Source organism: Cornus florida, unplaced genomic scaffold, assembly GCF_030987335.1.
Source record: "Cornus florida cultivar Cherokee Brave unplaced genomic scaffold, ASM3098733v1 CherokeeBrave_3.0.0_Hap2_Chr10, whole genome shotgun sequence".
Classification (NCBI taxonomy): domain Eukaryota; kingdom Viridiplantae; phylum Streptophyta; class Magnoliopsida; order Cornales; family Cornaceae; genus Cornus; species Cornus florida.
In genome coordinates this window covers 110,717,802-110,744,881 of record NW_026775580.1, presented here as the reverse complement: position 1 = coordinate 110,744,881, position 27,080 = coordinate 110,717,802, and the positions used below count along the sequence as shown (strand labels likewise).

Here is a 27,080-nt window from a genome sequence, read left to right as displayed (position 1 = left end):
ATCAGTAACTTCAGCAAAAGCAAACACCTTGCCGATCCTGACTTCGGCGCTTTCGTCTTCCTCGGCTTCTTAGGAAATTCGAATCCGACTCGAAGCTCCGCAACAACACATCTCAGAATCTCCAAAAATTCATACTAACTTTAGATGCCCCAGATACACACAATCGATTCGGTAGTTACATCTCAGAATTGTCTATGCGTCTGTAGTTACAACTGACGGTACATATGAATCTATTTAAACTTTTTTTATTCAAATATTTTATCATTCATCTTCTAGGGTTTCGTAGTTTCTCTATAGTTTCTGCTACACCAGTAGGTAGATTTGGCGCTCTCTCTTTGCTTCTCGTTGATTCAACTTCTAGGGTTTCAGAAAAATATATGTGGGCACACACATACATAAGCACGCATACAGTTATATATTTTTGCATTTGTATAATTTTGGTTGCTATAATTGAAATGGAGATCAAAATCAGTTACTGTAGTATCAGGTGGCGGCACCCACTAGTTAGACATTTGTGATCAACTATCTAGGTTTTTTTGAACAACTATCATGTATGAATTCGACGAAAAAACATATATATAGAATTATGAAAAATTAATATGCTGTCATTGGGCTAAATTATAGGAAGAGCCAGATAATTTGAACTGAGGAAATGATCTAGAGGGAAATAGAATGGAAGGGAAAAAAAAAGAGATAAAGCTTTTCAAGTAAAAATTAAAAAGAAGTAGACAGTAAAAATAAAAAAAAATTTGTTTTGGATTTGACCTTAAGCGGGTATATATATATGTGAATAGCTGGCTGTTTGATTCAGTTACTGTTTACTTTTAAGGGTCCGTTTGGTTAGACATAAATTAATAGTGGAAAGCAAAAGTAAAATAAAGGAAAATTAAGTTTTCAAAATCAATTTGGTTAGCATGAAATTTTTTCAAGAAAGTTTTAGGAAAATAGTATATATTAGTTTGGATCAGGGACAGAGTCAGGATGTAAGGTAAGGGGGGGCGGGGGGGCAAAAATGAATTTTGGGGGGCAATAGTGCATTTTTTTTGTATATATATATATATTTTTTTTGGGGGGGGGGGATGTTGGGTGGGGAATGTATTATTTCATGGGTATATTACTGAAAATGAACAAATTATAAGGGTAAATTACTAAAAAAAAAATTTCAACGTAGATCCGTCACTGGTTTGGATAGCAGGAAAGTGAAAAGAAAATTGTTGTACTTACCAAATTTTTGTAGGAAAATATTATTTTGTTAGTTTGGATAACATGAAAGTGAAAAAGAAAATTGTTGTACTTACCAAAACTACCTTACAACTTCAAACAGAGTGATCTAAAAACTGAGGTGTTATAATCAAGGTATTGGGAATATATATATCTATACATATAATATATGTGTAATGTTTTTACAAATTGAATCTAATAGTCGGAATTATTTATCATAGTTGGTCACAATTCTCTTGATTTTTTTTTTTTACTGTTTTGTTTATTAAGATATTTCAAGGTGACGTGCGATGAATGATCACGTAAAATTGTGGCAGTTGAAGGGTATAATAGTAACTTACAATATAAAGAGACAACTTTTATGGGAAACAAAATCTTCTTGTGTCTTATGCGGGAAACATTTTGGAGAAAATCAACCCCTTGCGGAGATTATAGTTTCCTAAAATTTTTCTTTTTCATCATATCCAAACTAATAAGAGTTTTGAATCTTTTCCATTTCTTTTCCTTTTTTGCCACTTCCATTCAACCAAACGCACCCTATGGGTGGTTATAATTTGATCTATGGCTGGTTTGGATAATAGTTGCATTTATGTTGTTGCATCTTTTTATTTAGCCTATTGTTTGATGCTTCAAGGAAGCGGGAATGTGCCTATGCGGCATGTAGGGCATGTAGTCCGAAAAGAATTTACATTGGATATGGTAAATTAGTAGTTGGCTTTGAGTTTAATATGGTTTAATTACTTTTGTTGTTTTGTACAAATGTACGGCACGTGTTTATTGTACGAGAGCAGGAATAATTTTGTAACCATTATGTTTGCATCACTTGTGTTTTGTTGGAGTACGTTTATGTTTGTATTTAAAATTTTTGGTATGTGATTTTTGTAGAGAGAGATAATGACCAATACGTTATTTCTAGATGCTAGTTCCCTTTTATGGTAGTCCCAGTAGCCGAACATGCAGGCCCATGGCCCATTTACCTTTGTGTGCGTGAACCTGAACGCTGGGGCATGCTTGCATATGCAGAAAATAATAGTGATGTGCTCATATTTATCAGTAGAAGTGATGATTATAATTCAATAAGCAATATGATAAAGAGTCTAATAACTGAATGCTATAGATAACTATTTTAGGTGTGAAAGTAAAGCTAAATTGGTTCTCTTTATTTTGGATTCTGTTTTGTTAATTACCCTGCCTAATAAGTCCATATTGCCATCTGAAATAAAATGAAGAATAATGCTTAATCTAAGCCATGTTTTTCTAAGATTCTTCTCATTTGCCTAAATGAATGATATTGGCTTTTGTTTCGTTAATTACGCGGCTTAATAAGTTAATGTTTCCATTTGAAATAATTTTAAGAATAATGCTCACTCCACCCCATGGTTTTGGAGATGCTTCTTATTGGTATAAATGAATTAGAATATTCCATTTTAATTAGTTTGGATAACTGATTGCAATCTTTGATAAATTTTCATCGGCATTTGGTTCTTGAAATTTGAGAAATTTTGCTCTTTTTTATAGTGTTCAGGTTAACTCTCAGCTTGAATAAGGATGCAATTCGCCTAATTTTGCGCCGATGGTTAGATGTGAGTTTGTTGCACCATGCTTTTGACTTCTTCCATCATTCTTTTAGCAGTTTTAATTTCACAATTTTCTCCTCTTCAAACCTCGTCTATCATCATCCCACCAACAATTAATATTTAATGCCCCAGCTCGGGTTCCCTGACCCCAAAAACTTTTCATAGATCCTTCCGCGTGCGTATATGTCTGTTACCTGCTGAGCATGAGCATTTCCTTGAATTTGGAAATTCTGTGTACTTAGCAGATTAGAAAAGACACAGGCAGGGCTTAGGTGTAGGGATGGGCAGTAAAGGGAAAGTGGGAAAGCAAATTCATTTACAGAATCCTATATATACATATTTTTTTCAAGAAAAAACTTAGTCCATTTTTTTTTCTCTACTTGGATTTCCTTCTTTTTTCCCCCCTGCTTCTCTTTGTCTGACATGAATTGTCATTTTTTTAGAAGTTTATTAAAACAACATCCAGGTCCATTTGATGGCCCATCCTCACGTATTAGACTACATATTGACTTCAGAACCACAGGTGGTCAATATGTAGTCTAATACGCTAGGATTGCCTGGATTTTGTTTGAATAAACTTCTAAAAAAAAAAAAAATCAAACTTCTTAAAAAAAAAGGCAATTCATGTCAGACAAAGAGAAGCAGGGGAAAAAAAAAAGAAGGAAATCCAAGTAGAGAAAAAAATGGGAAAGTGTGTGTTTTTTTTTTTTTTTTTTTTTTTTAAAAAAAAAGGATTCTGTAAATTAATTTGCTTTATAGGGTTTGTCAGCCTTGGAATGATGTAAGCTTAACCATCTAACATAGTGACATGTCAGGATTTCTAATTCCTAGAACTTTTAAAATTAGAAGGTTCATCAATGTTTGATGAAGGCTCCTGATATTGTTTTAATGGATAAACTTATACAGGTTCCACACCATTTGATTGTAGTTCCTCATGTTTATAAACTTTTAGGATCTTGTGAGATATATATATATATATATTATAAGTAGAAATTTTTGATATTTTGAAGAGACTATGGTGATCATCCATTGTCAGGGTACTGCTACTAGAATGCATCGGTGATTGTATATCAGTAAAGAGAGTGTTGGTGATTTCTAATTGCTCCTTCCCATGTTCTATCTTCGTGTTCGTTAATAAACTGCTTTATTCATCGTAATTCTCCATTTCTTTTTCTTTTTTGAGTGATGGGTGCATCACCATTCTCTTCTAGTATCAAGAACAGTTATTGTTTACATAAAATCCATTTATAATGATGATTTTGCAGTTTTCTCTCTTCCTTTTCTTTTTATGGAGTTGGGAGGGGTTAGGGGGGAGAGATTTGACGAGCTTGGATAATTTTATCCTTCTGAAACTATTTATAGAAACAAAGCACATTCCACTGACATGTGGGCTTGTGTAATCTTTCTAAATGGTCGTGCATTTTAATTTAGAGAATTTTATTCTACAGATGAATCTCTGTTTTGTAGCTTGTATTGATCTTTCTGAAAATGGTTACTCCTGGACTTGTTCGAGGAGTTCCAAATCATTATTGTTCCTCTGTATTAATAATTAGTATTAAATATCTGAGCTTAATATTTCAATTTATATGCAAAAGTTAATCTTTCTCATTTTAGTTAATTTGGAATTAAGTTCCTATAACCCATTAGCCTTTGCAGGTGTATTATGCTGTTGTAGGCATTGAGAGTGCAAGTTTGGCTTTAATGTGCTTTATTGCTACATTATTGTCATGCACTACTTTGTTTACTGGGTTTATAACACGGAGGCTGTGCGGATACTGATGCTATGGCAGCATCTAGTAAGTTCGATTTATCTTCTAGTAGCCCAAATAGGCCATTATACCCGCAGCGTGGATCCCACACTGCTGCCTCATTGGATAGATCGAGTAGCTTTCGTGAGAACATGGAAAATCCAATCCTTTCAGCTCTTCCAAGCATCTCAAGAAGCAGTTCTGCTGTAACAAGAGGAGATGTCTTGAACTTCCTCCAATGCTTGCGGTTTGATCCAAAGTTGATGTCCGCGGAGCATAGATTGAATAGACAAGGGGATTTTAAGCGAGCCACAAGTGTTGTTTTTGGCGTTCCACCGGATGATTCTCCATCTGGTATCTTAAAAGGCAAGCTCTTGCCTTCTCCCTCGATGGAGGAGATCAAACGGCTCAAGGCTGGTCTTCGTGAAAGCTTAACTAAGGCCAGGTAGTCATTTTCATTTCATTTGATTTGGACTGGAGATGTATTTAGTTTCTGAAGTTGTATATGTAACAGGGGACGTGTGAAGATCTTCAACGAAGCCTTATCCGCAATCAACAAGTGTTTCCCAAGTATACCGTCAAGGAGGAGATCCCGATCAGAAGTTTTGTCTATTGACAGATCAAATGTCTTATTCCCAAGTGATCGGTCAGGCATAGGTAAGATGGGAGCACAAAGTCATGCCATTGCAACTGGTTTTGAGCTTGAGCAGCAAAAACCCGAAGAGAGGACCAAAAATGTCGGTCCAAACAAACGCACACGAACTTCTAAGGTTGACGCGAGGGTTAGCATCTTGCCTTCTTTTTTCGTTATACAATTCCTTAGACAATAGCTGATAGCCTGATACTACAATACATTTTCTAGGATTTCTTATGATAGTTTCAGGTAATTGATTTTCGCATTTTGCTAATGTTTTCCTGAAATCTTTCCCACTGTTTCGAGAATCTCCATTCCTCAATATAGTTGTCGCAATTGGCAGCCCTTCTTCATTTCGTCCATATCCTAGTACCTCAATTAGCATGAAAGCTCCCATTTTTTGTAACAGAGATTGAATGATTGATGCATATAAACAAAGAAAAAAAAAAGAAAAAAAGAAAAAAAAACAGAGATTGAATGAATGATGATTCATTGGGTTGGGTTTGTATTTTAAAGGGATTAGTTGGTGGAATCTCAGTAAAGGGATTGTTGAAATTTTTGGATGGTGGGTGTTTTAGGATTTTTGGGTAGTAGATAGAAGGTTATGGAGAGGTTGAAAAATGGATGAAACTATAGGCTGAATTTGATGAAACTGAAAATTCTGTTTGTGAAGAACTAAAAAGAAGTTGAAAAAGCAGCTGGGCATCCTATCTAGTTTCCTTTAGGCATACTCTATTGTTTGAATTGCCACACAGTCTGCAAAAAGAATATTACTACTAGAAGATTTCTGTAAAAAGACTTGTTCCTCAATGAATTGAAAACATTAGATTAGATATTGGCTTCTAGTCAGTGTTATTAAAGGCCCAAGGCTCACTAATGCGCTAAAGGTTCCTTGGAGCCTAGGCGCTAGACGCGAGGCGAGGCGCACACTTGAAAAATAAAATCACTGCAAATAAATTCATATCCCTTAGGTTTCTATGATTGGGACTTAGGTTTCTATCAAATTTAGGCTGTAATGTTTGAAAGTTATGTTGTATTTGGGCCGCATCGGTTAGCATTGGGCTACCCTTTGTCCGCCTTGCTTTATATATATAAAATCTGAATTTATCTTTCAAAAAAAAAAAAAAAAAAGGAACTTTGAAAACAAATCTGTATATCCAATTCTAAAAACTAATAGGGCATGAAACTAAAACAGAAAAAACAGCATTATAGAGAGAAAAAAACAGACCAAAAAAGAGATCACCCCAAAACAGACAGCATTATAGATTTCAGAGCACAAAAAAGAAAAGAAAAAAGTGAGCATTCAAAAGGGAAGTAGAAGATGAGGGAAAGAGAGAGAGAGAAACAGACAGCATTATAGAGAACAGAGCACCAAAAAGAAAAAAGAAGGAAAGAACAAGAGAGAGAGACTGAGCTGAGTGGTGGAGGAGAGAGAGAGAGAGAGAGAGAGAGAGAGAGAGAGAGAGGAGTTTGGAGAAGAAGAAGAAAGAGAAATAGAGAGAGAAGAAGATGAAGAAAGTGACGAGAGTTCAGAGAAGAAGAAGAAAGAGAGAGAAGAGAGATGACGAAGAATAAGAAGACAGTAGCTATGCGATTTCCCTCTGTGATTGGAGACGAAGCTTTGTGCGATTGAGAGAACAAGCTCGCGATTTCCTCTTTTTGATCGTTAGGGCTTTGGCAATATATATATATATATATATATCTCTGAAACGAACAGCTTTTGCAGTTCTCACAGCTTTTTATTTATTTGGTCTGGTTCATTTTTCTATTTGTGGCCAACACTAATCTAACGGTCCAAAATAAAGTACGTTAAATTTAAAAAAAAATTAGCAGTCAGGCATGCCTATAGGTGTCTGACGCTTAGGGCGAGGTCACGGCCTGGCTCGCCTGATGAATGTTGCTGCGCCTGGGCATAAAAAAGGCGCAAACCTTGCGCTCGTATGCGACTAGCGCCCAGGCATGCCTTTAATAACACTGCTTCTAGTTAATCTAATTTTAGTAGGACTTTGATTCCATATTTAGAATTTAAGATACTTTGACTAGTAAAACCTCTACGAATCTACTAAACTCACACAGAAAGATTTAAATGCCTCTGGTCCTCTACTTGACCCAAAGTATGCCTTATGGGCACCAACTACAGCCCATGTCCTGCTAATATTGAAATTTACCTGTTCTAAAAAAAAAAAGATTATATTCAAACCGAAGCAAACAAATCTAATCTTGTAACTATATATAGGTTTTTAGTAATTCTTAACTCAAGCTGGATTCAATTTAATGTTTAGAAATTTAATTGGTTAATTTGGTTTGATTAGAAACATGTATGAATCTACCAAAGTCTGCACATAAAGACCAAAATTCCACAACTTATAAGAAGATCCATGAACTCACTACAGCCCATTTCCAGCAATCTTTGAAATTGCCAAAATACCGTTGACTCCAAAAATATATAAAAAAGAAACTACAGCTCAAGTCCAGAAAACTTTGAAATTAAAAAAATACCATCGACTCCAAAACTATAACAAAACATATGTAAGAGTAAACTAAAAGCAAACTAATCTAAGAAAACCTTAAATAGAACTTTACTTCAACTATTATGGGAGACTCCAAAATGCTTTGCTTTGAAACCAACATTCAAGTTCTTAGAATATACTATTTATTCTAGTTTACTGTTGGTGGAAGGTGATTGGAGGAGTGTACCCTCCAGTCTAAATTTTGAATTTAGTTGTATGAACCTTAATATTTCATGGATCTTTAAATATGTTTTTTCTTGAGTTTCTTATGGTTGCATCATTTTCATCACGGCTGTTACTCCATCACAATGTCTCCTATATGTTATTATTTTTTAAAATCTCAGTAGCTTTTCTGGGGTGTTCCCTAACTTCTGCTAAGAGTCTCATATTCTGCATTGTGAATTGGTTCTCTGTTCTTCTATTCAAGTACTATATCATATTCTTCATAGAGGGCTGACGTGTGAGTTTCAATTGGTCTAGATGGATATACATGCAAATAATGCAGCTAGGGCACCTGGGAATATGAATAGGGAAGAATTAAGACTTCCAAATAGTGTTTCAGCTCAGGGTGAGGATCGAGCATTAACTATTGGCCTTGATGGTTGGGAAAAGTCAAAAATGAAGAAGAAGCGTTCTGTGATAAAGCCAGACATCTCTCCTAGCACAACGGCTACAAAGCCTAGTGATTGTTACAGGGAACCTAAACATGGAATGCAGCCCAGACTTATTACTGATGGCAGATCAAGGTTGAATGATTCTCATGTGTTCAGGTATTTCTTCTCAAAGTACTACATGACATGCATCTGCTCGTGGTGGGTTGAACTAAGCATGGGTGCATTTGTTGAGTTCCACTGTTTGGCAGTGTTACACCTCTTCCTCTATCGGTTGACTGGGGGTGTGTATATATTTCTGTGGATAATGCTGGTGTCATCCTTGTAGTCTCTTTGGTGTTTGATTTATTCCATTTTGATCTTTGTAATCTCATATACCCTTTCCGTATATAATTTAAATTGAATATTTTTGGGCTGTATGGTGAAAATTTTGGAGCTCATGGTTAGAGATAATGCCATTTCTTTTCTCTGTTGCAATCACATGATTTATACCTGATGGGTTAAGGACCGCAACCCGAGGCTCTAATAGAGAGTTATAGCAAGGCCGAAAATAGATCTTGGGGGTGGGGGGGTGGGGTTGAATAGATCTATTATGGTCTTAACTAACAATAATTGATTTTAAAATTTAAACAATTATATCTAGAATGTAGCAATATGCATAAGTTAAATATAGAAAGCAAAAATAAATAGTCAATGTAACCACACAAGAACACATTTTTTATGTGGAAAACCCAAAGGGGGAAAACCACGGGACCTAGTCAAGACAGATAAAACCCACTAATGAAAAATAGATTTTACAACTAGGATACCATTTTTTCAAACACTTGAAATTCGTAGCAACCTCCAGACACAGACTGATCCACCAAACTCACAGTCGGAGTATTCAGGCACACAATGCGCTTTGTCAACAAATTTGCTCCTCATGTAATCTTCTTCTCCTCAAATACGTTGGTCTCATTGGCTAGTCATGCATGTTTGCGTGTTTGTTGTGTAGGAACCACTTTGGTGCTGAACTATTCGTGTAGCATAAGGATTACGATGTAATAACTCACCATCTAATGCGGGATACTAGATGTTGAAAAGAAATATATGCTTTAAAATACATGATCTCTCTATATGCTCTCTCTATATTGTGCGTAGAGAGCTCTCTCTCTCTCACTATATATATATGTTGTATGAGAGCTTAAAGGTGTTTATATAGTGCCCGAGTCCAAAGGAATTGGGGCTTTTTAGTTTTAATCAGAAAAGGGAACCTAAACCTTTTAGAATTCTGATGAAGAGAAGTTTTCAAAAATTGTTCGCGCACAGACCGATTGATCGAGCTATTCTTAAGTTATATATATATACATGTATATATATATATATATATTTGGAAATTTTCAATTGATCTACACATTGATTGAGGCTTACTGTTTTTCCTTAAAAAAGTCTTGTTTAAATATACTTATTTTAAAAGTAAATTTATGCATTCTAAATAAAATTTTCATGAATGAGAACATGTTGCATTGTGCCTTAAAATGAGAATGCATGATTATGAAACCTTGATTGGTGGTTAGTTATTCCAGAGGTGATGTATCTTCAAAATTTGATTCTGCCCTTGGGCATAGGTACCACTACTGACTAACTAAACTAAGTTTTGAAGACAAAACAAAAGTTACAGATTGCGCTTTTGTTTTGAAATTTGTGGACACTAAGTCGTAATCTTAACAATACACTTTAGTCTTTTCCTTTTATTTTCATTAGTTTTCTTTTGAGAAAATGCAGATTTTAGTGCTCTCCATGTTTTTTCTAAATCAAGTGATAAGAAATTCTTTAATGACAATTTCCTTTTGTTAAGCCCTTCTGTAACATTTTCCTTTACTGCATTTTTCCCGGAAATCAAAATGGAAGATAAGATAGAGCTGAATTTTGTATTTTTTGTTTTGTTTATGAGAGTTTTATTAATCTCTACAGCAGTTGTACATACACTTGTTCTTTAATATTCCATTATGTACGCAGATCTACCATTAGAAATTAATGATAATGTTAGTGATAAAAATTGAACCCCAAAGTAAGCAGAATCAGCACCTTCCTTAAAGATACCACGTCAGAATTCTTCACACTACGACGACTTTGTCAACAATAAGATGTAGAAAGTTATTGATTGCTCATTGCTGTACCTTAACGCTGTTGTATTTTACTTTTTTAACAAGAGATTGCGGGAGTATCGCGGCAAACAGTGATGCACCTCTACATCTATTCACTGAAAGAAGCATTCTCCTTATCATGTATAATGAATGTAAAGTCTGAGAAGTTACTTCTAGGCTAGGGCTAGGCTTTACATGATCAATTGCACTTGTAGATACCTAGAAAGATTTAGAATTTTGCACCTACTTGTGGATTGCCCTGGAAAAATAATTTGCAATATCAAATAGAAGTTTCATCCTCACCTAATAGGAGAGAATTTTCATCTTTAGGAAAACGAAAAAATCTAAGGGTATTATTATTATTGTTATTTTTTATCGTTTTGACGTGGGGAAATTAACACTCAGGGTTCTTTTTTATTTTTTATTTTTATTCAATTCTCATTTGTTGGAACTATATATCCAAACAACTACAGTCTCCTTTTTTGGAACTATATATCAAAACAAATACATTGCATTGATCTTCATATGCATTTTGACACAGGCCAGGAGTTGCTAATGGAACTGGAAAAGCAGATGTCATATCACAACAAACTGGCTTGGGCATGCGTTCTTCCATCCCTAGGGCTGACCAGGACAATAGTTCACTTGTCCATGATAGAAAAGATCGTCATACTGGTTCAGACAAGGAAAGGGTTAATCTCAGAGCTATTAGCAAGTATGTAGCATATCCTTTAGACGATTTTCTCATTTACTTCTAGTAACCTTGTTATATCCACAACTGGTTTACGTTTCCTCTCGTATATATTTTCGAATACTCCCTCCTTCCCAATTTAAATGTCCCTTTTGGGATTTTAACTTTTTAAGAAAGTGTCATTTACTGCATTCACATTGTGTTGGTAAAGATTGAATTTCCAAAATTGTCCGTCTAAAATTTAAATTTTTTTCCAAATTAATTTGCATTCTATCTTTTCAAAAAAAGGTAAACTGGGAATGTTTTTATTTTTATATTCTTTTAATTTTTATAAAGTACATTGAAATTTTCAAAGGGACATTTATTTTGGGACATCAAAAATGGAAAGTGGGGCATGTAATATGGGAGGGAGGGAGTATATTTCTTCTTGGAGTCATATTCTTATATATTGGATGATGGATTTTGCTTTCCGGACCCTCTTTTCTTTCTGATTTCTTAGGTTTTTTCTTTTCCTTTTATCTCCACCCCCACCCCACCTTCTCTCCCCCGGCCCCCTTTTTATCTGGTTGGTTCATGTAGCATTTTACATTCATTTTATTCTGTATATTTTACAGGACAAATGTCCGGGAAGATTTTAGTTCTGCTAGCCCCAATTTAAACATCAAAATGAGTACAAATGCTCGGGCTCCACGATCAGGTTCAGATGTCATGCCCAAATTGTCCCCCATTGTTCAACGAATGACTGTTGCTAATGATTGGGAGCTTTCTCATTGTACAAGCAAGCTCCCTGCTGTTGGGGCTAACAATCGGAAACGCACACCATCAAAGCGATCTTCATCACCACCTGTTGTGCAGTTGGCTGGCCAAAGGCCCCAGAAGATTTCACGTACCGCTAGAAGAACAAATTTCGTTCCTATAGTTTCAAGTACCGATGAAACCTCTACTTTGGAGACTGTATCAGATGTTTCTGGTATTGAAAATGCATCAGGATTTTCAAGACACTTGTCCAATAATTCTCCTCAGCAAGACAAATTAAAAGTTGACCACTTTTCTACAGCTGCATTATCAGAAAGTGAGGAGTCTGGGGCTGCTGACATTAAATCTAGGGATAAGGGTAAGAAGTCTGATGAGATGGATGAGAAAGCTGTCCAGAATCTTCAAAAGGTGTCAACTTTGGTGCTGCCACCAAGGAAGAATAAACTGGTCAACGCTGAAGAGCTTGGAGAGGTTGTTCGGAGGCAAGGGAGGACTGGGCGAGGTTTTAATTCTGCAAGGTCTCCAATGCCAATGACAGTTGAAAAGCATGGCAATGTAGGTACAGCAAAACAGCTCAGAAGTGCCCGACTTGGTATTGATAAGACGGAAAGGTTGTACTTTTTCTCCCTCTCCATCCGATGGTTAATTGACAAATGTCATCCACATTTTGTTGTCTTGATGATGCTTGATTTTCAATTAAAATATTGTAATTTCAGTGTTTTTTTTTTATTCAGCAAGGCAGGTCGTCCACCAACTCGAAAACTTTCTGATCGTAAGACTTATACACGTCAGAAGCACACTATGATAAGTGCAGCAGCCGATTTTCTTGGTAGTTGCAGCCTAAACTATTCAACAGAGATTTGTGAATATCCTGAAATTTGTATGATTATTTGTTCTATTAGTTCTCTGAGCATCACTTTCATTTGTTTTAGTTGGTTCAGATGATGGGCATGAAGAGCTACTGGCTGCTGCAAATGCTGTCATTGATCCGAGTACTGCTCTTACTGAGAATTTATATTCCGCCCCCTTTTTTTTTGGGAGAAAAAACTTGTTTCTTTGTTGAACTAACTGATTTAATTGCCACTGTAGCTCATGGCTTTTCCAGCTCATTCTGGAGGCAGATGGAGCCGTTCTTTGGTTTTATTTCTGATGTGGACATAGCCTATATAAAGCAACAGGTGATGACCTTTTTGCTAAAAAAAAAATATTAAATTTTTGTAAGATGGATATTATTTTTTTCGCATGTCTATTGGACATAGTTGTTAGTTTGTTATTGTTTTTGACAACTAATTTGCACATAAACATGTTATATTGAAAGCAAAACCTCTTTGAGTAGCCCATTCATTTGGTATTCCATGGTTAGTTCATCTAAATATTTGCTTTGACAAGAAGTATTTTGACAGTTTTTCTTAAAGAGAAAATATAAAGGAAATTCTCTGAATTATGCATATCTTATTGCCTATTTAGATGAATTTCTGTTTTCTAAGCTCTAAACACTCTGGTTGGTAGATAAATGCAATTTTTATTGACATAATTATCAGTTCATTGACTTGGGGGGAAAATTTATCGATTCTTGGATTGAATTGTGGTTTTCCATTATCAAAAGAAGAAATATTCAATCACCTGGATGACTAAGGTTTTCAAATTTTGTTAAGAGTAATAATTTGGAGTAACTGATTTTAGACCATAATTTATTCTTTGATTAACAAGTAATAGCAAGGTACTACACATTAAGCATGGCCATTTCTGCTCACATTACATTGAAAAATTATTCTTAAAATATTTGTTTTATCTATTTAAAGTAGTATTTTAGAAGTGTGTTTGTCATTATTGACACTGTTCCAATTTAATTTTTATTTTTATTTAAGGCATTCTTTTCAAGCATGGTTCTGCTTTGATCAATATCAAGGGGCAATATTGTGGATGTATGTGCATTTGCTTGAACTTTTGGGAGAAAAATAAAAATAAATATCAAAGGGTAATGCCAATACCAAGAATGGTTTCAAAAATTGGCCAATACTCTTTGTATTGGCCCTAGGCCCCATTACTGTTTTTATGCTAGTATATTGCTTAGTTCAATTCTTAGTTGCATCAGCTGTTACAAGTTGTTACGGTTCGCATCTCCAGCTTCAGTCCTTAACATTAGGATAATTGCTGATTGGAGTCTACATGGATTTAAGATTAATCTCAAATAACCTCTTCTTAATCTCATTTTTTTTTATTTTTACCTTTTTCTCTCATTTTAAAACTCAGAACTAGATTTTTGTATATTAGATATATGTTTTTAGTGATCAATGTACAAATATACAAGTTCAAGTTTCCCGACTGAGGAAGTACAAGATTTGCATCTATTTCGTAGGGAGAGGACATTGTATCATAGTCAACTGTGACATCAAAGGATTTTTGGCTAAATTTGATCATATTTATGATTTCACAGTTTTAGTTGTGTGATTGTAGCCATTTTATCTATTGAGCAGGTTAAAAGTAATTTTAACTGACAACGATTCAGATATCAACTATTGAAGTGGCAAAGTGATGTCTACTAACTATGACTTAGAAACCATGTACGATTCATTATCAATACCAATCATGTATTTGTCATATGATTTGCTAAGAATATAATAGGTATAACATTGGGTTCATAACATGCATATCAGTTTGCAGTAGCTGCTAACTATATCCTTGGCTTTAGTAACCAAATTCCTCAATTATTGCTTGGAGCAATACTGAGTTTTCATCATGATATCAAGTCGCAATACTCCCTTCAATATTGTTACTTGGTCTCTCAGTCCCATGTATTCATGTAGTTATTCAAAACATTGCGGCCTTATGCTTAAGATATCATTTTCCCTCCATTTTTAGCAGTTTTCCATATATGTATTTTGGCACTTCATAGTCTATCTCTGCCGATATTCTCCAGGTTTTGGATGTAATAGTATAGAACACTCTGCATTTTTTAATATTATATATTGTATTTTATGAAAGGTGGAAAGTTGAGGCACAATCTATCTCACTTATAAATTTGGAGGTCTAATGCTTCTCAGATAATTTTTGATTGCCATGAATTATTCAACTTTCATTGATTTTCTTTACTTTACAGGGAAAACTTGGATCCAGTGCTCCAACACCAACCCCAGTACATGGAGATATAGATAGCTTCTATACTTTCGCTAATGGATTTTGGTCGATTGAATCCGAGAGGGATACAAATGAAACAGAATGTGTTGAACTTGCGTCTAAACATTTAGTACCAGGTACAAGGAGTCCGAACGATATTCCCCTTTGCCAGAGACTCATCGCAGCTTTGATCTCAGAAGAAGAAAATGAAGAGCCTTGCTGCAATAGAAATGAAGACATCAAATTTGATGTTTATGGATATGGATTTGAGCTGGATGCTGAGTTAGAATCCAGTACTTTGAATCACCGTACGTCACGAAACTTACACCTTGCCGGACTTGCTGCTTCAAATGGTTATAGGAGAAATGCCACTGGGAGAGCCCTTAATGAGCCAGAGCACAATGTGCTAGATAATGGCATAGTGGCCATCTCAGAAACAGGGATTATTTCAAACTTCAATCATTTGCAAAATGGCTTACTCCCAGACCAACCAATGTTGCCTGGAATTGCCTGTTTAGAACTTCAGTATGATGAAATGTCCATGAATGAAAGACTTCTCCTGGAGCTTCAGAGTATTGGACTTAATCCAGAGCCAGTGGTTAGTTTCCTTTTACAAAAGCCCTCATATTGAACAGGGTTTCCTTTTCATCTTTTTTTATTTTTTATTTTTATTTTTTATATTTATATATATATTTATTTTTATAATGGTTCTTCATTTATATTGTGGAGTTACTGTCTGGATATCCTATTTTTATACTCCTAGTGCCCCCTCTCTCTCAAGAGATATCTCTCTCTATATTTATAGAGAGATTTTCCTTAAAATAATTTATTTATATAAGGCGTGTCAGTATAATCTTCTGAATGCATATTCCCCTTTCTTCAGCCTGATTTAATGCAGACAGGGGATGAAGAAATAAATGAAGATATCAGCAGACTGGAAGACAAGTACCATGAACAGGTATTTTCCGATTGCAAAGTTAAATCCTTCCTGTCAAATCAACTATCTATCTATCAATCTATCTGCGTTCTTCATCTTATTTTATTTTAATTCTTTCCTTTCTTAGGATCAAGAATTTAAAATGGGCTTTCTTTCTTCTTCTTTTTTTCCCTTGCGGGTTGGGGAGTGTCCTGCTATTTTATTCTTTTATTTTCTTTATATATATTTGAACTAGCTGCGTTCACATTCTTCCACTGTCAAAGGCTTACTCTCCCACATTTGGATTAGGAATTGATAACAAATTGTATAGTTTTACATGCATTATGTGATTATTTTTCAATGAACTTCCCATCTTGCAACAAAGTTTATATATATCTTCAGGAGTTCATCTCATTGTTTTGTTTGTATCATAGGTTTCCAGGAAGAAAGGTTTACTTGGTAAATTGTTTATGTCAGCTTCAGAAACAAGAGATCTTCAAGAAAAGTAATGATTTTATGCTTTTAGATAACCCGACTTGCCTTGTAATTTTTGCTCAACGTTCCATGCATAATGGTGCTAATCCAAACATTTATTTGTTGTACAGGGAGTTTGAACAGCATGCTCTTGACAAGCTGGTAGCAATGGCTTATGAAAAGTATATGGTAATATTATTGTACTCAATTTGTTTCCCTCTTATTATCTGAAAATTTGAATGCATGCCTGTGTTGCATGTGAAGTAAAAATTATATACTCTTGGTCTTTCCACAAGAGGACTCGAAATGCAAATGTGGAAATAATGTGGTGATTGGTGTATGAAGAAATTTATCATTAAGAAAGTTCAAGCAACAAAATTGCCCACGATTATCATAGTATATGATGTTCATAATTCTCAGAACTTTACATGCTAATTCCCAGGTTCTCTGTTTTGAGAATTCCTGGACTTGTTATGGATGTAAGATTGATGACCATTGTGTTCTTCACCACTTCTGATGCTCAGCAAATAAATAGGATGAAGAACAACTAGTTTACTCACCATTACGGAGAGAGAGAAAGCTTCAGGTAACGGAAACGCGGTCTGAGCCCACTGCTCCGACGAGTTACTTTCCTTTGATTTTCTCTTTCCTCTCTCGTGGTTTTTTTTGTTTGGGTATCCGTTCGTTCTTGGAGGTTGCGAGTCTCCCACGTCTGTTTCAAGGTGGCTTTGTGAGATCTGCTTCTATGTACAGAGGGGTGTCGTTTTTCTTGGATGATGACTCAGTGGGCAAGGGAAGAGAGGATCTGAGGTAATGTTTGGTTGGGAAATTCGACAAAGAAGTGGGTTCTAGGGCTCAGATTGCAAATTCGGCCTCGCATGCTTGGAAAGTTTCTCTGGCGGTGGTTGTATCTCCTTTGCCGGATTCTCTTCTCCTTTTCCGTTTTCCCTCTTCGGCGGAAGCAGAGAGAGTGCTTAAGGGGGGGTGTCGTGTCTGGGGGAAGGCTAAGCTTTCTGTGGATTCATGGAATTTCAGGGTGGGATGTTCCGACATTTTGAAAGAGCAAGGGTTGAAGAAGGTGACGGTGTACGGCCTCCCTTTGCACCTTTGGAGCCATGCTCTTTTTGTGATGATTGGGGATTTATGTGGCGGTTTTATCTGGGTGGATGCTGATGAGTCTCTTGATGCGGAGAAGGTTCAGATCACTGTGGTTGACGATCGTTCTTACCCGTCGTTCATCTTTGTTCATGATGACTGATTTTGCTATAAGGTAGCTGTTTGGGAGGAATCACCCCCTCAACTTGTCCCGACAACTAATAGCTTGGAGGGGGGGGATGGATCTCACTTGTTGAAGGAGGTGAAGTGGTTGAGGTGGACTTCAATGGGTGGTAAGGGGATGGCAGAATTCCGACGTTGGAAGAAATAGAGGGATGATCTTTGGGATCGTAACACAGAGTGTTTTAGAAGGATCTACACTCAGAGAAGGCGAGAAAGGTTTTCGTTTTCTTCTCTGTCGGTTGGTGGCCAGAATTTTCAGAGGGGCGGCGGGCTGGCTTTGGCCGTCACTTTCAGAGACGGGATGGGAACCTTTTTGGAGGTGGCTTTCACGCGTGGGTGGGGGAGAAAAAATTACCTGACACGTGGGTGGCACAGAGGTGAGAACCGTACTAAGTGGGTTACAGCTGGTTCTTTTTCAAATTCCTTTGTGAAGCCAAGAACGGATAGGTTGTCATCATGTGTTGGTGGGCTTGAGATTGGGCCTATGAGTATAGATTTGGCTAAGCAGGCTCTGGTTCCGGGTGGGCAGGTTGTTGGGTCTTCTTGTTTTAAAGAGATTGGATCATCACTGTGTGGGCTTATTAAAGGAAAGGAGGCGCATGGTGAGGTCAATTGTCACTCGAAAGACCTTTCGGATGTTGTGGGCTGCAAGACTTTAACTGGGCCAATTTCTGTGTCGGATGACCCTGGGCCGCTTTGTTCTGGATCGATTGTAGCTAACCGATTTGGTCCACTCTCTTCTATTAAGAGTTCGTCCCAGGTCTCTCAAAAGGATGGTCGGTGAGCATTGAAGCATTCTCAAGGGCACCGACTGAGATCGAAGAAAAAGATCCTTCTCCCTGCCTTCCGAAGAAAGTGGACTCGCAAGGAGAAACAAAAATGGATCCCTCGTTCAGATTCTTTCACAAGTAAGTTGGACTCTTTGAAATGCTCTGTGTCTTTTGTTCCTTCTTCTTCTACCCCTTCTTCATCTTCTGGATTGTTGAGGATTGGCTCTGAGAGTTCGATAAGGCCGGTGGCCTCTGTTTCATCGGCTTTGGGAGATGGTTTGGAGATTGGGCAGAAGGTGTTGTTTGGGGGCTTTCAGGTGGAGGGGTTGGGATCTTCTCGACCGGTGGTTCGGAAGAGTGAGAATGTCACAGTTTGTGTGGCACGTGATGTGAAAATTCGGTTGGATGATGCTTCTGCGGTTGTGTTGTTGAGTGAGTTGCAGACTCATTTAGCCTTGAAAGGCTTTCAGGATGGATCGACTGGGCCTTTGTCTGCAGAGGAATGTGGGATCTCGCTGGTTTCCTGCTCACCTCCTCCGTTGGTTGTTGAGGATGTTGATGGTGGGTCGGTTTCTTCTGTTAATGAGGATTTGGGGTTGATTCAGTGGAATGGCAGTGAGATGGAGTTTGATGTTTTTTGCTCCTTTGGCTGTTGTTCGACCGGAAGAGGATTTTGTTGCTGGGAATGTTTTTGAAGCAGGGATGACTGATGTGGAGGAGGATTGGATGAGGGAGAAGGGTGTTGAGATTGGCTTTTTGTTGGGAGTCTCTTTTGAAGACAGAATGGAGGAGGCGACTAACTTGTTTCTTGAGATTTTGAATGCCCAGCAGATGGAAAGAATGGGTTTTAGGGGGAAGAGAGGAAATTTTCCAGTGGGGGAAGAGGAGAGGGGTGTGTCAAGCACAACGACACTTGTCACTTATAAAAGGAGGCGCAACGGTTCTAGGGAGAGAGGTGGACAAGGAAGGGGAGAGAGTATTAATTATGTGGTGTCTCTATGAAGCTACAAATTCTTTCATGGAATGTCCGGGGTCTCAATGACCCGGTTAGAAGAAAAGTGGTGAAGGCGGTTATTCGTAGAGAGAGAGAGAGGGGGGGGGGGGGGGGCATGGGGTGTGTTTGCAAGAAACTAAGATTGCGACGATGACAGATGTGATTGTATGTAGTTTGTGGTGGGGGGGGGGGGGGGATTTGTGGATTGGTTTGCTTTGGATGCAATTGGCTCCGCAGGGGGTGTTCTTGTGATGTGGGATAACCGGTGGGTCTCTAGGTTGGAGTCTCAGGTTGGGATTTTCTCTGTTTCCTGCGTTTTCTCTATGGTGGAGGATGATTTCCGTTGGGTGTTCTCTGCCATTTATGGTCCTAATGAGGACAGTGATCGTCATTTGCTTTGGGAGGAGTTGGGAGAGGTTCATAGGGGTTGGTCGCTGCCTTGGTGTATTGGCGGAGATTTTAATGTTGTTCGTTCTCCTTTTGAGCGATCGACGGGTGGTAGGTGGACGGTTGATATGGAATCTTTTTCGGAGTTCATTGACGTTTTTAGATTGACTGATTTGCCTTTGGTGGGTGGGCCTTTCACTTGGTCCAGTGGGTGGACATCGTCAAGCGATTGGGAGGAGCACTTTTCGGATGTTGTTCAGGCCACTTTGGCTCGCCCTTTATCTAACCATGTCCTGTTGATGTTGGATTGTGGTGGGTTGCGTAACAGAAGATCCCCTTTTCGATTTGAGAACATGTGGCTGCGGGCTGAGGGGTTTTTGGAGCGAGTTTTTTCTTGGTGGATGGAGTATTGTGTGGCAGGCAACCCTAGTCACTCTCTCGCAGGTAAGCTGTGGTTCTTGAAGAATGATCTTAAGGTTTGGAACAAAGAGGATTTCGGTAATCTAGTGTGGAGAAAGAATCGGGTTTTTGCTGAGATTGCTGATATTGATCGTTTGGAGGGTCAGGGCACTTTAGCGGACTCCTTCAAAAGTAGGAGGGTAGAGTGTCAGGTAGAGTTTGCGGAGATTGCTGTCTTGGGAGAAATCTCATGGAGGCAAAAGTCTAGAGCTTTGTGGTTCAAGGAAGGGGACAATAATACGAAATTTTTTCATAGACTTGCCAACGCTCATAGAAGGAGCAACCATATTGGGAGGATTCGGGTGGATGGGGAGGTTTTTTGTAAGGAGGAGGAGATTTGTAAGGGTTTTACTGATTTCTTTTCTATGTTGTTCACCGAACCGAATGGTTGGAGACCTTTGCTGGACGGGCTTCATTTTGACTCTATTTCGAGTGAGGAATGTTCCATTCTGGAAGTGCCTTTCTCTGAAGAGGAAGTTGTGTCTGCTTTGAAGAGCTGTAACGGGGATAAAGCCCCAAGTCCTCATGGGTTTTCAATGCGTTTCCTTTTAGAGTGCTGGGAGGTGGTCAAAGAAGACGTGATGGGTTCTTTTCATGCTTTCCATGCTCATGGCTCTTTTGAGAAGAGTTTAAATGCCACTTTCATTGCTCTCATTCCGAAAAAGGGAGGAGCGTTTGATGTTAAGGATTTTCGTCCTATTTGCTTGGTGGGATGTTTTTACAAGTTGATTTCCAAAGTCTTGGCCTCGAGGCCAAGGAAGGTTCTGGATGGTATCATCTCGGACTCTCAGAATGCTTTTGTGGGAAGTCGTCAGATTTTGGATTCAGTTCTTATTGCCAGTGAATGTGTGGACTCCAGGTTGAGCAGTGGGGTTTCGGGTGTTGTTTGCAAGCTGGACATTGAGAAGGCGTACGACCATGTGAGTTGGAGCTTTCTCATTTATTTGATGGAGAGGATGGGGTTCGGGAATCGGTGGAGGAGATGGATTCTTTTTTGTATCTCTAGTGCTCATTTCTCTATCCTTGTGAACGGAGCACCGACGGGGTTTTTCTCTAGTTCGAGGGGCTTGAGACAGGGGGATCCACTGTCCCCTTTTCTTTTCCTTTTTGTGATGGAGGCACTCAGCAGATTGTTGAAAAAGGCTGTTGAGCTTGGATTTTTGAAAGGTTTTCGGGTGGGCAGAGATGTTGCTAGTCAATTGGAGATCTCTCACTTGATGTTTGCAGATGATACCTTAGTTCTTTGTGATGCTGATGCGTCCCAGCTGAGATATTTGAGATGCGTTTTAGTTTGGTTCCAAGTTGTCTCTGGGCTTAAGGTGAATGTAGGAAAGAGTGTTTTAGTGCCGGTTGGGGAGGTTCCTGATATTGAGATGTTTGCTCAGGTACTTGGATGTCGCACTGGATCTTTCCCCATTTCTTACTTAGGTTTACCTTTGGGAGCATCTTAGAGATGTGTGGGGATCTGGGATCCGGTGGTGGATAGATTTGAGAAGAGGCTAGCGGGTTGGAAGAAACAGTACCTCTCCAAGGGGGGAAGGGTCACTCTGATTAAGAGCACCCTTTCTTGCCTCCTAACTTATTTCATCTTTCTCTTTCAGATTCCTTCGTCTGTGGCTGAGAGAATTGAGAGTTTGCAATGTAATTTTTTTTTTTTGGGGGGGGGGGGGGGGGGGGGGAGAGAGGAGTTCAAGTATCATCCCAGCAAGTTTGCTGTCCTTTACGGAATGGAGGTCTTGGGATTAGAAGGTTATTGCCTTTCAATAGGGCCCTTCTCGGGAAATGGCTTTGGAGATTTGGGGTGGAGAGGCATTGGCTCTGGAGGAGAGTTATTGTCAGCAAATTTGGGGATAGTGGAGGGTGGAGCTCCTTTAAGGTGCGTGGTCCCAGGGGGTGGGGGTTTGGACTTGCCTCCAAAAGGGGTGGGACGCCTTTAGCAAGCATATTCGTTTTCGGATCAGAGATGGTAGGAGGATCAGGTTTTGGGAGGACCTTTGGTGTGGAGAGTTTCCCCTTGCTCTTTTTTTCCCATGGCTCTATAGGATTGCTTCTCATAGGCAGGCCCGGGTGGTTGACTGTTATCATCTTGATAATGGTAGACTAACTTGGGATGTGCAGTTTAGGAGGCATTTTCAGGATTGGGAGATTGAGGAGGTCACTCGTTTTTTGGAGTTACTGTATCGCAAGGTGATTTCTCATGGGGATTCTGATTGTTGGATTTGGAGTCCTAATTCTCAGGGCAGGTTCGAGGTGAGGCCCTTTTTTAGGTGCCTTTCTGCTGGTGATGGAGGTCCTTTTCCGTGGAAGTCTATTTGGCGCTCCAAGGCTCCCTATAAGGTGGCCTTTTTTGCTTGGACTTTGGTCTTGGGTAGGATTTTAACCCAGGATAATTTAAGGAGGAGGAATCAAGTGATTGTCAATCGTTGTTTCTTGTGCCTGCGCGAAGAGGAGATTGTTGATCACCTTTTGTTGCATTGCAGCATGGCTAGAGACTGTTGGGATTTGATGATTGGTTTATTTGGGGTCCCTTGGGTTATGCCATCTTCTTCTCGAGGGTTGATTGAGGTTTGGAGGGGTGTCCCAGTGGGGGCTCTTATTTAGGATGCTTGGAGGGCTACGCCTCTTTGTATTTGGTGGTGCATTTGGCTCGAGAGGAATCGGAGATACTTCGAGGGAAAGGAGAAGCCTATTTTTGTGCTCAAGTTCTCCATTATTTCCACTCTCTTTTGTTGGGTTTCCGGGAGAGATTATCGTTCTATTGATGAGATTGTTATTTTTTTTGGCCTCTTTGAAGGCTTGAGGCTTTTTGTGGCCTTTTGTTTCCTTGGGTTTCGCTCCCCTTTGAGCGCTTTTTATAAAATATTACTTATCAAAAAAAAAAAAATGACGTTCATAATTCTCAGGCAGGCATATCATTCTAAGAATACTACTGCCAAAGTGCACCATTCTATTGAATATAATCTTAGTATCTTGTGAAAAAGTAAATGCTATAAAATGTTTGGGCAACGTTTCTGGCTGCAAAGTTTTTCATTATGACAGTGGATGTCGTCTGGCCTAAGGAATTTGCTTGTGGAGTTTTTGACCCAAGCTTCAATGTTGGTGGGGAACTAAGTGCTCCTCCCTCACATCTGTCGGTTTCAGTGTGTGCGGGACTCACATCTCTGTATATGTGCCTTCTGCTTATATATTTGTTGTTGGTTGTGTTTGGTTTTACATTTTTATTATTAGTACTGATATTATTATTATTTTTTTTTTCGTGTGTGCGTGTTGATTGTGTTCATGTGAAGTTGAGATTCTCAATGAAAATATCACTTTATCTGTTTGTTTTTTAAGGCCTGAATTTCCCATACAGGTTGCCATCCCAATTAGTGCTGCTTGGATTACATTCTTTTTGTAAATTGAAACCGATGCACGAATTTGATGAAACTTTTTTTTGGCAGACTTGTTTGGGTCCTAATGCCTCTGGGGGAAAGAGTGTCAGTACTAAAATGGCCAAGCAAGCTGCCTTAGCTTTTGTTAAGCGGACATTAGAGCGATGCCAGAAATTTGAAGATACAGGCAAGAGTTGCTTCAGCGAGCCATTATTTAGGGACATGTTCCTTTCTGGGCTTTCACACTTCAATGATGCAAAACCAGTGGATGCTGCTGATGGTGAAACTGACAAACAATATGTCAACACATCTGGTTGCTCTTTGGAATTTAGAGTTTCAGGTATTTTACTTGATGCCTTTGGAGTAAAAGACTTCAAGTTTTCTACTTATACTACAACAAACTAATACCTACGATTGTGTATATCAAATTATTCTTTTAAGTCTTTAGTTGGTGAAAAATTTATGCAGGCTTTCTTAGCTTTTATTATAGGGATGTTTTTTTCCTGGTCATATGGCATGTATCAGTTTTGTGTTGTGATGCTGTCTCTTTTGCAGCTCCCTTGGATACACAGCAAAGCCCTTCTCTAAACAACCATGACATTTATTCTTCTAGTGCGCTTCTGTCTGGAAATCACTCGTCTGAAGAAACTATTAGTAAAGAAGATACGTGGTCGAATAAGGTGAAAAAAAGGGAGTTGTTACTTGATGATGTGGGTGGTACAATTGGTATGTCTACTGCACCTTCTGTCATTGGAAGTTCTCTTTCAAGCAGTACAAAAGGAAGGAGGAGTGAGAGGGACAGAGAGGTAAAGGGAAATGGCAGAGGAGTATTATCCAGAAATGGAACCACTAAAATTGGTCGGCAAGCATCATGCAATGTTAAGGGGGAAAGAAAACCCAAGACCAAGCCTAAGCAGAAAACAACTCAACTATCTGCTTCTGTCAATGGCCACCTTGGCAAGATATCAGACCAACCTAAAGCAACATTGCCTTCAATTTCAAAGTCAAGTCAGATGACAAGTGGTAGTGCCAAGGGAAAAGATGAGTTTAGCTTTGATGACCCTGAGGCCATTGATTTATCCAACCTGCAACTCCCTGAAATGGATGTTCTTGGTGTTCCTGATGATCTTGGTGGTCAAGGGCAGGATATTGATTCGTGGCTTAACATAGACGTTGATGGATTGCAAGAGCATGATATCTTTGTGGATGGCCTTGAGATTCCAATGGATGACTTATCAGAGTTAAATATGATGCTTTAAAGTTACTTTCTTTGTATATTCCTGTTCATTATTCTAGAAGAAATATAATTGCATTGTCAAGAAATGACCGACTACGTGGATGGTCGTTTGAGTGTCTAGTCCATGATTAGGCTATAGATTTTTTACAGAGACTTCTGCAGAATTTGTTTTCTGAGTGAATGCTTCAGATGTTTTGGATTTTGCCCCTGTTTAAGTTGGTGACTTCGACCATAAAGATCGTTTTGTTCAGCATACAAGGTAGTATGTCCTAGTCATTATATTTTAGAGAAACCCTGTATTCTGGTTGTATAATTTACAAATCAGATAGCAATGCCTTCTGTACATATATTTTATGTTTCCAATAAAATCAACTTTTTGTTTTTGCATTACTCTAGTGGTTAATAACATTTTCTCCTTCAGGCCTTTTTCGTTTATTCTTCATGGAAGTATTTTCTATATGCCAGCTACTGTTGCAGTTGTCCTTATAGGATCTCCATCTTGAGGGTTAGGTATAAAATTGTTCGAGCATGGATATGAACTGAATCCAGGGCAGAGTTTTCAGTAAAGATATAAAAATGCAGGGATTTTGGTGTTCAAATTGTTGCTTTGCATTTTTCCTGCCTTATTTTAGTTTCAGTGCATTATACACATTCCTGGTTGTTCTTTGATATGTTAGGCCAGCTTGATTGCAAGTTTTTCATTACCTATCATTGTTGACTTCATAATATAATTTCCATGTAATTATATGACCTAATGCCCAATTGGTGGAACATCAACGCTCTTTTGAAATAGATTATGGCTATAAGTTGTGTGTTTGTGTGTGTGTGTGCGTGTTTTATCCTCATAATGTACATATTCATTGCTGGTAAAATGTTTAGAACATAGCGAAGGGCTTAGCCAAAGTTGTATCTCCACCTCCTTCCAAATGGAAGGTTGAGGGCTGGAGTCCCCCGTGGGACAATAATAGGTGTGTGCATCTTTCACTTACCAAGAAAAAAGGAAAATTGTTTATCAGAGTGTTCTGCCTTGAGGTTTTTTGTTTTTTGACAGAGTATACTCGTTCCTGGCATGAAATGCTAGTATACCGTCTCCAGAGACAATCAACTTACACTTCTTGCAGCTAAGGTAAGTGTTAAATCCCTGATTTGTATTTTTTACTTCAACCATATTCAACATCTGCTAATTGGATGTTCTGATTGCTCCACATAATGCTTAGGAAATGTATTTTTAAAGCCATGCTTTTAGGAAACTCTGAGGCTGAAATGTTTTGTGGTTCATTTGTGGCTGAAATGTTTCCTAAAAACACTGAGGCTGAAACGTATGTTAGGAAGCATTTCAGCCATGCTTTTAGGTAACACTGAGGGTGAAAGGTATGTTTGGAAATATACGTTTAAAGCCATGCTTCTAGGTAATTAATACAGTTCTCTTTTTCCTTTCTCTCTCTCTTTACTCCTAGCCATTTCTGACAAGGTACTGTACAACCAAGTATAATTGGACTTCATTTCTTAACATATCTTCCTTGGTGCTCTATTTAAGTGGCTTTATTCTTTCATGCCGTTCATTTTATGTGGTTTTATGACTTAATATGATTGATTCACTCTAAATAAAAAATAAAGCTTGTCATCTTAAAGGGTGTGTTTTGATAAACCCTTTTTCTACTGGTAACAATGGTCAACATTGTGTGGGAATGATGGGGTTACAAACTGAATCAAGTTGTCAAGGAATATTTAATATTTCTGACCCAACTCCTTGAAGAGTTCATTCACATTCATTCATTAGCTAAATAGGTGGTGTTGAAATGCAAGTTATGGATTCTTTTATTAAGCAAAATCGAATTTGAACAATGGTATGAGAAGAAATACCAGATTGAAGGAATACGAGAGAAATATGTAAAGGCTTGAACGACAATAATAACATGTAAAGGCTTGAATGAGGCTTATGCGCAAGTAAAGTCAAATTTCATGATTTTAGCCTATCATATCTCAGCTAACCCTCCCCCTCAAGTTGGTGCGTGGATATTAGGACGCCCAACTTGGACAATGCTTCCTCAAACACGGTCTTTATAAATATGTAGTCAACGACTAGTTTGGCTGCATTAAATTGACTAGCCAAGATATAACCATGGCGTTTTCTCCAAACCACTGTGAATACATCTTATCTGATCCAGCTGGTGTCAGACCATAAACCATTAACAGTATCCTT

At 38.2% G+C, this 27,080-nt stretch overlaps 1 protein-coding gene across 5 annotated transcripts; it reads left to right on the top strand.

Annotated features, from left to right (window-relative positions):
- Window positions 1-25,267, top strand: LOC132277087 (uncharacterized). Of its 5 annotated transcripts, XM_059778822.1 has the most exons (17): window positions 2-218; window positions 2,740-2,804; window positions 4,455-4,991; window positions 5,061-5,328; window positions 8,171-8,460; window positions 10,969-11,142; window positions 11,733-12,088; window positions 12,176-12,485; window positions 12,609-12,703; window positions 12,807-12,866; window positions 12,964-13,052; window positions 14,975-15,589; window positions 15,875-15,949; window positions 16,342-16,412; window positions 16,513-16,570; window positions 23,710-23,980; window positions 24,196-25,267. In XM_059778822.1, exons 3-17 carry the CDS (start codon window positions 4,582-4,584, stop codon window positions 24,897-24,899), a joined length of 3,846 nt encoding a protein of 1,281 aa, XP_059634805.1. In that variant the 5' UTR covers window positions 2-218; window positions 2,740-2,804; window positions 4,455-4,581; the 3' UTR covers window positions 24,900-25,267. The 5 variants fall into 5 exon arrangements, with proteins under 5 accessions (XP_059634804.1, XP_059634805.1, XP_059634801.1 ...); XM_059778821.1 differs by having other exon boundaries at window positions 1-218; window positions 11,733-12,485; window positions 12,816-12,866; XM_059778818.1 differs by having other exon boundaries at window positions 11,733-12,485.
- Window positions 25,268-27,080: the final 1,813 nt, after the last annotated feature.